The sequence below is a fragment of the Echinococcus granulosus genome (assembly GCF_000524195.1).
Source record: "Echinococcus granulosus chromosome Unknown EG_S00007, whole genome shotgun sequence".
Classification (NCBI taxonomy): Eukaryota; Metazoa; Platyhelminthes; class Cestoda; order Cyclophyllidea; family Taeniidae; genus Echinococcus; species Echinococcus granulosus.
The window spans coordinates 1,160,042-1,171,948 of NW_020170387.1; the positions used below are offsets into that span (position 1 = coordinate 1,160,042).

At 39.4% G+C, this 11,907-nt stretch overlaps 1 protein-coding gene across 1 annotated transcript; it reads right to left on the reverse strand. All coding sequences in view use genetic code 11, as the record gives it.

The window, feature by feature from the left end:
- Nucleotides 1-1,547: 1,547 nt before the first annotated feature.
- Nucleotides 1,548-6,663, reverse strand: EGR_01832 (hypothetical protein; the record flags this gene model as incomplete). The annotated part of the gene is made up of 2 exons (XM_024491081.1): nt 1,548-1,639; nt 6,513-6,663. 2 exons carry the CDS (start codon nt 6,661-6,663, stop codon nt 1,548-1,550), a joined length of 243 nt encoding a protein of 80 aa, XP_024354537.1.
- Between the last annotated feature and the right edge of the window lie 5,244 nt (nt 6,664-11,907).

Here is an 11,907-nt window from a genome sequence, read left to right on the forward strand (position 1 = left end):
AAAAGGCAACACGTAACCCCTTTAACGACTTCGGTGATGAAGATCAAAATGTCATCTACGAGATTTTACGATTGGCTTAATTGAATGCTACAACTACAATTCTGTCGGAGCAATGCCTTATGACCTCCATTGTAACTCGTCCGATAATATTATCCAATCATTAAATAAATTATACAAAGCCCAAATTTTTACTTATTCCTGTTTAAAATATGGATTTGAAAATGCTTAGTGACTTGATTTCTGTGAGGAATTGAAAGAATTAGTGGAATAAATTACTGGGTAAGGATCTCTGATATAATGCAAACGAAGTTAAAGTCCCTTTCTCTGTTATGCAATAGGAGGCATGTAAATGGGCTCTGCAGCGTGGCTTCCTCATCATTTAATTAAGAGCCTCGTAACTTATCCTCCTGGCCGCGAAGTGTGTAATAGCGCCTGCGTGTAGCCCCGAGCTGTTAAACTGCTTAATGTAGGTGGACTGTTTTGCTGGGCAAATATATCAAATATATTTGATATATCAAATATATCAATTTCAACTGAAGTCTATTTTAATTGTGTTTGCCTCTACTATCAACGCCGGTAATATCCATTCTTCTGAAGCCAAAAATAAAGTTTGTCACGAGAACGTTAATTAATGGAAAAGTGAATCGATGTAGTTATATGGTCCCCGGTTGTCATTAAGTGCTGCATAATCGTACCAGAGGATCAAGTTAGCTCGAAAGCTAAACACTCTAATTGACATTCAAAATGGTGTCTGATTTTGATTGAAAAATGTACAATTTGCAAGCCGCTGAAGAAAAGGTTGTATTATCGATGCAGTACGGGTACATGAAGCTGATGAGTCTCGTGCCCTAAACTTGGTTTTCTGATTCCCATTGTACATTGTAGATTTTTATACTCAAGAAGAAAAAGTCTAATTATTTCTTCCACCTTTTTGTTAGTTTCTCCACTCAAGGTCTTAATAGGTAGAGCCTCTAAAGTTATTGTGGACAGTTTTGCATCTATCACAAGAGAATATTGGTTGTGCGTTAAAAGAGGTAAATTTTATTTTACCTTTTGCTGCTTATTGCATTCTATGAACTTCGGGCAACTGTGCTAATGAAAGCAGATGCGGTTGACCCTGCTACCATTCCATTATTAGCGATGAAAGATTATCCAGATGTATGAAACATATCTAGGGACAAACAAAAACCAATTCCTTGTTTTACGAATTCCTTTCACCATGTTGAATGACTGTGATTGTGCCAGAAAATTTGTAACAACTCAATAAAAACTGTTAAACTACAGGACTAAAGATGCCAAAAGCTGCGTACCTAAATTATTAAGACAAATGACAAAATATTAGCCAAAAAAGGTGAAGTCTGAGGCCATTCCTTGTTTACACTTTCACTAGGAAAGGCTCATTCCGACGTGTCGCTTTGTTCATCGGTCTAAAAACCTAATTAGGACCAAGCAGTCTTAATGTAAGACATCAAAAATATCAATTACTTTTAAATCTCTGGGTAATTTTATAAGCGTGCCAAAGTGACTGTCTTAATGAAATCCCTACACTATGTGTAGTCGTGGATATCGCAGTCGTCGAGACCAGCGACAGAGCTTTCGTGATTGTCACTACCATCATCAACGCTGCAAAAGTGATGGCCTAAAGGGAGGGGGACGCATAGAGGCAGGACATGGCACCCGGTCACAAGGGGCATGCGCGTTCATCGGTGCTGACCGTGGAGCAATGAACTGCCACTAGCTGCTACTTGGGCACACACACAAACTCCACCCATGATGGTGACACTCAATCGTAACAGCAGAAATCGCTAACACTCAAACGACACCGTTCCCGAGTGATTCGCCAAAACACATGTTCAAATGTGTAGTGAAAAGGTTATCATTCTTATGGTTTTCCAACTCTGAAAAATTGCTCTGAGCCTTCATATGATGCATCGTGTGACCATTTTAAAACTGGTAGTGAATTTCGAAATGTGAGGAAGGTTCATGAAATCCTTCGCAGCAACTATCACGCTTTAGTCGTTTATCAGAATTCTTTAAATAAGAATTATAAAGATACCTTTTCTGGTTAAAGCGATTTTCCTTCTCAAAAGTGTTAGCCAATTTCCTTGGTAGTTATCAGTCAAGATCAAAGGCAATTTTTGTAAGTAAAAGCGTAACAATATAACATCATTGTCTTTCATTTGTGTCGCTTGATGAGAGGTTTTATGTGCACTTTGATTTCAGCAATACCTGTATAAAATCCATCAATTCTTTGGCCTTATGACCTTAAAAGCCACTCATGTATCGGTCTTGTATTTTGTGATGACAGGTTTTAACAAACCTTTAAAGCTGATTTAAAAGGCCTAATGAACTTGGGTAAAGGTACAAGTTGGTTATTGCTTTAGCTTTAAGCACAAGTCGTTGCCGCATGCACTTCATTTTAGCAGGTTCTCAAAGCAACATCGATGTCGAACCCCCTTGGGATTAGATGAGTGTTAAAGCTCTTACAATAATATAAGTCCATGTATATAAACACAGATACTCTTAAATAATTTTGGTAGCCCGAGATTCAGCAGCAGCAGGAGCAAAACTGCGCAAATTCAACTTTGGACTGACTGCAAGGATCGACACTGGCTACTCGTGGCACCTGAATAGAAGCATGTGTGGTGTCTCGCTTGTTAGCTACAATAGTTAATTAAAATCATTGCCGACTCTGATATCGCTTTGATGGGTAGACAGTACGAGTATCATTTCACTAACGTCCACTCAGAGCCACTGTCAAGTCAAATTTGCCAGCACTTTGATTGTCATCCAAGGGATTTGGTTAACTCTACTTGTTTTTTTAATGAAGTGGAGGTAAAAATTAACGATTGACTTGTAGTTCTGCCAGCTTAGTTATATCTACTTGCTTGTAGTAGATGCCATTGAACAGACCATTTAGTGGTAAATGGTATATGTTGTTGAGTCTTTGATAGATTCGACTTCTATCTGTTGAAAGAGACGAGAAAAGTTACAAATGAAGGATGACTTAAGGGACCATCTAAAAGATACTACGGTTAGATTTTCTATCATGTTCAACTTAAGAAAAATACTGGGATTTCGAATTTCGCATGCCCAGCCTGTTTTACGCTCACCCTAAAGTGATCATTTTTACGGAGCTTTCAGATAGATCAGGAAAAACAGGCACTCAGGATGTTCTCAGATGGCAATGTTCGCAATTGCTTCAAAAAATTTTCGCTGACTAAACGAAGATGGTTAATTTAGCCAAGTCAAGAAGGTAGTCGCACCGTTGGGACCAATATCTGGAATTTTCAAAGATGTGATGCAATTCCAACTGCAACGCCAAAGGTTTCAGAACCGCATCAGTGAACCAAGTAGCATCTAATTAAACCATAATTCGATTCTAAATTTGCCACGAGCTTTTTGATTTACCTTTTGTGGTTAAGAGAGCTACAAGCAACAATTACACTTTCTCACTCTATGTTCAGCGGATAAAATTTATTAATTTTGCCAATCTGTCAAAATTCTTGAAAAATTTTGTGGCATTATGCAACAAGTGTTCCACGAGATATGGGACACGAAAATGATTATGAATGTTATATCTCAAAGCGTTGGAAACGACAGAGAAATTCACACGCATACTTTAGAAGATATCCGCCAACGTACGACTCAAAAATATTTAGTGGTTGAAAATGGAAGGCGGACGCTCAAACTACTTTTTCTACAGAGATTCGTAAAACAGCCTTCTTGCCTTCCTTCTGATGTTATATGACAAAACTGTTGACGGACATAGTTGGGGAAGTTGAACTAAGCACGCCTATTCGCAGAAACCCTGATAAATACCTTCAACTATAAACCATGGAGATGATAAGTAGAACATGAGGTAATTGATGAATATCGCTGCAAGCAGATGTTGATTCACGGGTGTGCGTTACTATACACCAAGTAGAGACCCAATGGTGGATCTGAAATCTTATTCCAAGGTAATAGCAGTGCTGCCTAGAAAGTTTGTTGCGATAAAAGGATTGCAGCTGACGAGGAGGTTAAAGTAAGTGTGAGAGACTATCAATTCACCGATTGTTCACGTTAGTGTTTGAGATGGCTTTTGGATCTGGGACACAAGGAACTCATTTTTAATACTTTGTGTATTTCAGCTGTTCCAGTTTTTGCTATTGATTGAATTAAGTTAGAAAATTTGCATGGAATCTTTAGTCATTTGCACTCATTTCATTTGCCTTTACCCATGAGTTGACCCGGATTCAAAAACTAGACAGCAAAAGAACCACTGTACAAATTACTAATCTTATGCTTATTCCTCTTAGACTACGGTTGAAAAATAAGATAATGTTTTTGTCAAAAAAAATCACTATCGTTTTCATCGTGCTGCATCATATCAAAACCCTTGTCTACTTCCGTGGTATTTGTTTTGCGGCTCTTGAATTCCCGTAGTGTATGTTATGCACCAAATAGATATTCTGGGAATTCTATGAAGTAAGCTCAAGCCTGAGCCACCAGGTAAGTGAAAATCCTTCATTTGAACTAGCTAAGGTAAAGTTCTAGATTTTATAGATTGAGATTACTCTCTGATTGGGTTATTTAGTTTCCCGTCTTGTACTTCGAATTCAAATGATTTATTAAAAACAACGAATCTCAAATACCATGCACGTCTATAAGGAACGAGGGTCCTAGCTAAACTTTTTGACTACTTTCCAAAGCCATCGCGTCCAGGGCATTGTTTCAAGTCTGTTTAATGGCATCCTTTCGTATTCAAGTCAGTCGCTGAATGTAAAGCGCATTGCATGGTAATAATATTTCACTACAGTCAGATCCTCTTACTGGGTGTTTAGACACCCCCGATACATAAAAATAGGCATACGTATTTGGATATTTCCATTCTGAAGATTTCAATCGCAGTATTTTCTGTTATTGCGTGATTAAAAACGATCGGAAGTAGGCTACTTAAGACGTAATGGGAGGAAAGTTATATTATGCGAAGGCAAAGTCTAGGTAGTACATTCGCGATCGCACTACTCATTTGCAATATTTTATGACCCTTTAGGGTTTAGCACACCTGCTACAGTTCGTTCGGTATCTCTTTAAATGTGGCACTGTAAAAAGCTAAAAATTCTACGAAACACTTGGGCGAGCAGGTGTTTATAATTTGTTACACTAGGTAGCGAAAAGACACCAAAGGTTTTTTTCATCAGATGCACTTAAACTATGAAATAAGCGTATTAATTTTGCTATCCTGTAAAATTACTTCCATTAATTTAAGTGTTTATAGTTTTGTACCCTTCTTTGAACTCCAATTTGACGAGGGATAACGAGTGGCAATAGTTCACCTAACTTCCTTCAGGTTTGTCACCTAAGTGAAGTAGGAGATGGGCCCTCCTTTTTTACGTTTACGAGATATCTTAGTGATAAATCTGGAAATCACCAAAGCTATTGATACACGATGCTGTGTAGATAGAGGGGTGGGGAGCTGCCTCTAAAGAGACACTCGTGGCAGGCAGTAACTGCTTCTCGTGCATCGCACTCAGAATTTCGGTGGCGAGAAGTTTCAGTGCTCCTATCGATAGCCATCTACAGCAAGTCATCAGCACAAAAGTTCGGCAGCAGTAATAAAATTCACGAACGCACTAAAAGTTACTTCGACTCAGGAATTCGGCTGCCTCTGGCTACTTATGCTTTCGACGTAATCCGGTGTGACGTTTTGAGGTATGTCACCCCTCTTGACTGGATTTTATTAACTCTGGATGCACTTGGGGTCGTAATTACCACTCTTCGAAAAGTATTCTGCGGAATAAACTTTATGATGGTATCCACCGAATTCTATAAGCAAAATGCATTCTCTCGCCCGTCACGTGCCACATTGATGAAATTGTTTTTAAATTTCACTTGACTAACTGGCAGTAAATGCGTGCCACTACTCTAGAGCCAAATTCCAGGAGAAAACGGTAACATTGTAAGCGGTAAAATAACAGGCAGCGAATTATGATAACAAACCGGACTTGGATCTTCAACAGTGCGATTTAAAAAAGACTCCTTATATTAATCATGAATAGTTCTTTTAATTCGATATTACTCTTTGACAAAGTACTGTTACTCAGAATTGTAACGCTGAATTGGTTAGAAAGGTCGACCCTTACCATTCATGTATCGTATGATCAAATTCAGGTACTGTTATTAGCTATATTATTTACTCAATACCTTCTGCTCCATTCGGTTTATGTCCCTTCAAAATACCTAGTAGAAATGCTAATGTTTGGTTCAAAAACTTTGACTTGTACCACTTATATTTTAACTGAGCTGTGACAACACACATTCAAACGCAATGATAGAGAGCCTACTTCACCCGGAGCAAATAGAAAAACCGACCTGGTGGATGCTGAGCCTGGAACGTCAATTTAAAACTTGATCGGTACATTATTTTAAACCACGTCGACCATGCAATATTAACTTTAATGCGAGATGGAAAAGCCAATCGAATTTGCCGTCAATGGAGGTTGTTAAAGGCAGGATTGGCGGCTTACCCACGTATTGCCGAACACCGATGATCGCAATGAATATCACCATTAGACCTCCGGTGTACTGGTAGTTGAGCTGGTCGATAAAATCCACACCATCTCCACCATAGGAAGTTTGGAATAGTTTTCCTGCTCTCAGCACCGATTCAGGATTCATGTCAGAGCTGTACGAGAGTCAAGGTTACCAGCTCGCCTCACTCTCGATTCGAGTTAGTGCTCTTTCGATTGCTGTACTCTTTTCAGATGTCGTGTCTACTTGAGTAGCAAAGACAAGAGGACAATGGAGAACAAGAAGGCGTAGAACAGGCTTGAGTAGACGTGAGTAGTGGTAGTAATAATCCCATGTGTTCCGTTAAGGTGATACAGTGGCTCAGGCTCCGCGCCTTTGCTCTAGTAATATCCACATGCGATTAGTCAGCATAGACAATGTCAGCAGCAATACCAGTAGTGGTGGTGGTAGCGGTGGCAGCGGCTGTGATGGCTGTGCCCATTATGGACTTGCTGCGAAGATGCGAATTGCGTGTCCATCTGCCATTTGTGTGGATAACGCACGCACTGCAGACCGCGCAGCCAGTCATGTTAACAGGAGCCGCACGCACGCTTGATCCTTCTGTGCGTCCGCGCGTGTGGACGTGCGTGCGTGCGAACGGGAGAGAGATCGCGTGGGATGGACAGGCCTCGTGGTCTGTCCGCCCCACCAGCAACCACGGCTTTTTCTGGGAGAATTTTGATTCTCAGCTGACGACGAGAGATGCAGCTAATGTTAGAGTGTGTGTGCATTTGTACATTTGCGTATTCATCCCTTCCCTATATTTTGCGTCACTTTGATACTCTCAGTTTGTCGCTTTGACGGCCATTTATATGACCGCTTTCGGCCCTCCATTTGAAAGCCATTAATGCTGTTTTCGCTTAACCGTTCACCGTGGCGGCTTCTTGGCATAGCATTTTATTAAGGAGTAGGATGGCATTTATCGATACCACTCCCTTCACTTGGTTTTAATGATAATCGGCACTAAAATATTGCGATTTATCAGTGATAGCGCAATTTAAGTCCAATGACTTAGTTGTGACTTTCCCCATACATAAATCCATGCTAGGATCCATGTAAGAACTGGCCAAGATAAATAGGACCCACTCTGTATTTGTAGAAACATAAGCTAATATTGTAAGTAATTGTCTGGCTGCACACTCAATTTAGCTAGGAAGAATAAAGGCTGAAAAATAGCTAATAAGTAGTAGGAGTTTCTGTGTATTCGTATAATAGATGAAAACTAGAAAAGCCTTTTTTTCTTAGGCAAAAAAGCATTCATGGCATCGATGTGTGGGCAACTGTGCCGGAGGAATTTGCGCATTGCATGTGGGCTTTAGACATCAGACAAACTGGACCTGGGCACTTAGACAATAGTGTCCACCTTCAGTGGTGGTGGCTATCCTGCATTTGCTATGATTTCGATAATCAAACACCGAAATCTATAAAGGGAGTCCTTTTGTTTCCTCGTAAAATATATGAATTCTCCCTAGTTTTAGATACTTACACGACGTACAGCCTCCAAGTCATGCGAAGGGAAACGCCCATGCACATGCATAAAATACCAAAAAAAATCAGTCGGTTAGTCGGCATTTTGCAAAGATTGCTGATGAATTAAAGCCTACCCGAGATGGTTGATCTGGCCTAACTCATTATAGGAATATTTACCTATGGGTAAATAATGTGGATAAGATGACAATAAATCCTCTTCGTATCATTTGCATCGTCCTGGATGAACCTGAGCGACAAAAAAAGATTTGCAATCCAGGGATGCAAATAGTAATCTTTTAACTCTGATTCGTTTTAGCCCGTGACTCTGTTATAAATAAATGCTTTTGCAATGCAATCTTGTATTGATACAATAACTTCGAATGCATTTTATAAGAGCTGCGGCCAAATGCTTAGTCGAGCAATTTGTTCCTTGCCTTCAAAATAGGGCATGCATGAACCCAAGATCTTACCATTATGTGGTGCTACTTTGCGTGCTACATCAGCCATGGCCATGCGCATCTTGAAGAAAAATTCCATTAGCACTTTGAAATCATAAATAGTTTCGAATGATTGTTCAAGTGATGCACCAGGACTGAATTCCTTTGCTTATGACTTTAATTGCAGGAGAGGACTGAGCATTTAGACTTATCATCCATTCTAACCAATAATTTTAAAGCAAGCCCATTAGAGAGCAGTAACTGGGTTTTTTATGTAAAAATACATATTTAGTTTACAAATCCTTACACGTGGTTCACCTAAAAGATCTTGCAAACACGAACACGTGTGTCTCGTAGAATAAAGTGTTTGAACGTCTATGCTGCACAAAAGAACATTAATTGAGCAGTTAGGATGTCCAGAAAATAAAATAATTAAACTCAAAGTGTTCTTTTTTAAATTTAGGTGACTTGCCTTGATCAGCATTTAAATTGGGTTATTTTATTAATTAGTGTCCGCAGCAGTTGGCCCTGAACTTAGGTACCAAATTCATTGTATGCGGACACAAAACCCACCCTAATCGAGTACATTTTTAAGTGGGAACCACATTTAACGACGGCTACATGTCTATCAAACTATTCTGCCTTTACCATGGACTGCGTTACTGTAATAGGGGAACACTTCCTTTGGAAATATCATCTATGCATCCTGTGTCGATAAAATTCAGTTTTCTTCGATTTTATTAATGTAATTGTTACATTTTCTGTGTTTTTAGTTGACTTAGCCAGTGTATCTCGTAATAATGAGTTTTTGTGCGTTTGCGTGTGCTAAATCTTAAGCGCGGCAGCATCATGAATAATTTGGATGAAAGGCGCAGTCTTCCTGTTCTGATAAGTTGTATTTCGGAGGAGCTTTTTGACAACAATTTGCTTTAATATTTCAACTGATTCGTCGGCAAAAGAGTCAAGGTATAACATTGAACTATTATTCATGTCGAGTTATTGTCTTTGCAGCAGAGATCAGGCTTCTAAGAAAGTGTCACTTGTGTTTGCTGATTCTCTAGGTTTGCACAACTGCCTATGCAACGCCCAGAAACAGCACTTTGAAATACTTAAGGTCACCTATGTTTTGCTTTAGGAGTAACTTATTTGTGAGAATAGATGAAATCTTACTTTCTTCATCAATCTTAAAAATACATTATCAGAGAGTTGGGGGTCATAGTGAGATCTTGACTTCGAAAAAATAGTGGAACCAACACTTCTGCTACCATTCAATATGCTGATTAATACATTTCAGCACTAATATAAAAGTGTGTCATAAGGTTATCCTGCCAAGGCTAAAGGAGGCTGGTTAGGGAAAATGTAAAGCACCCAGGCTGACAGGGCTACCCTTTGTCAGGCCCAGTCTTGCCTACTCCATGTTGGCGTAAAACACGAATTCCTGAGATGTGATTCACCTTGTCCTTTCCACGTTGCGATGATGATTCAGCGGCAATCACTTTTTTCGCAAACATTGACAAAACGTGTCGCCTGGTTTTCTGTGGACTGGTTTTTTGAATGGGATGAGACGCAAGTCACCGGTGGTCGTAAAACGCCTCGTGTTTAATATCAGAGCATTATCCTACTTTTGTAATTGACAAGGGTTACTAGGACTGTGTGATCGTTTGCATTTGAATCTCAATTGTTAGTCTATTGGACCACCTAAGTTTTCATAAAATATTTGGTATCATATACGATTGGCAAAGAGCGTAATGATATTACCCAGTATATACTTGGTCGATCCTGTGTTGTTTGATTACAATTACCTCTGCGCAGTTATCTTCCTTCTCGGGGCGAATGGGTTGCGGTGTTATTAACACATGTATGTGGCTCAGATGGCACGAAATTTACAATGGTTTCTCGGATTAAGAGAAAAGTTTAGTTGCCCTTATCATCGTTCCGTTTTACACTTATCAAATTACGGCCTAATTTAAATTAGGGAGGTAAGTGGCCTCAAATGATATTTTTTTTAATTTGCCAATTTTACATATACTTATTACTATTTGTTGGTGTGGTAACGAAAATAGAGTATTAAGGGCTCTCTAACAGCCCTCGCACTTTGGTACGAAAAATTCCTTACTGAGTAAAATTTAACTACAAACACTGCACGCGCAAAGATGGAATGCCGTTTACTGTGACTTCGTCCCCCTCTTAACCACATCTCTTATCAATGGAAACTGACGGATTAGTCAGTTTAAATTTGAGCAAGAAAATGTGATGAACGAGTTTAATTTGCAGCAGCGTGTGGCAGGGCATGACAGATGTCTACACAGACTACGCTTTGAGAACGGAAGTTTGCATCGCATGTGCACACGCCCCCAGTCGGTGCTTGGCATCATCTCCTTCAAATAAAGTTTCATTCTTTAACAATTATAATGAAAAAGTTGTTATCACACTGATTTCTTATTTGTGCAGTAAGATGGTGGCTATTATGCTGATGGACGGAGAGTGTGAAATTTCAGTGATGAAGAGGAAATATCTCTGAGTTAATAGATAAAAATTATCTTCCTGAGCAGGCGGATATTCAGCGGCCAAGATTGATGAACCAATTTCTAAATATTTTGTCAACTTTGCGCTCAACTTCGCTTAGTAGAATTATAACTAACTTTACATTAGTTCAATGCATTTAGTAGGTTACAGTTCAGTGTCAATAATTTTGTATTAAGCCAACGAATTATAATAAAATCCTGAAGGAATATGCGTTAGGTGCTACCGAATACCCAAAAACCTGTTTAATAATGAACGAAAGTAGGAAATCTACCGAGTTACAAAAGAAAAACGTAAAATCATGCTTTGTGTGAATGCACGTTGACAGTAGACTAAAGTATTTTGATCTCCCTCCACAATAATGGCAAGCATTTGTCCAGCTTATCAGTCAAAAGTCCTGTTGCAATACCGTTTCACAAACATTACCACTACAACAACAATTAACTCCCCAATTATCTAAGTTCGCACTTAGTTCTGTTAGATTTGCTGCTAAGGCAGCTCCAGACTGCATACGAAATGGCCAATAACCAAAAGATAGGCTTCTAAGTCTTCTGCTTTAGCACTACGGGCGAAGGTGTGATCATGGTTCCTTTTTAAAAGCGAATCCTCTTGGGTGATATAACTTGTATTGGGCCCATAATAAGCAATAAAGCGTGATTTAACAAAGCAATACCGACTACCGGAAATGTGACAACGCGTGTGGGTTGTCAGCAGACTGAAAATCCAATGGACGGCTAAAAGTCATCCTATTTAAAATGTTCCTTTCTCTTCACACCGGTAGTAACTTTTTACTCGTCTTCATACATTTTCTCTACAAAATCGGGGAGAGTGGTAGTTGCACATTTGTCCCGTAAGCGTTCAAATAGTAACTTAGCTCACATTTGACAGCTGTTTCGCGACTTTACTAGCTGACCACCAGAAT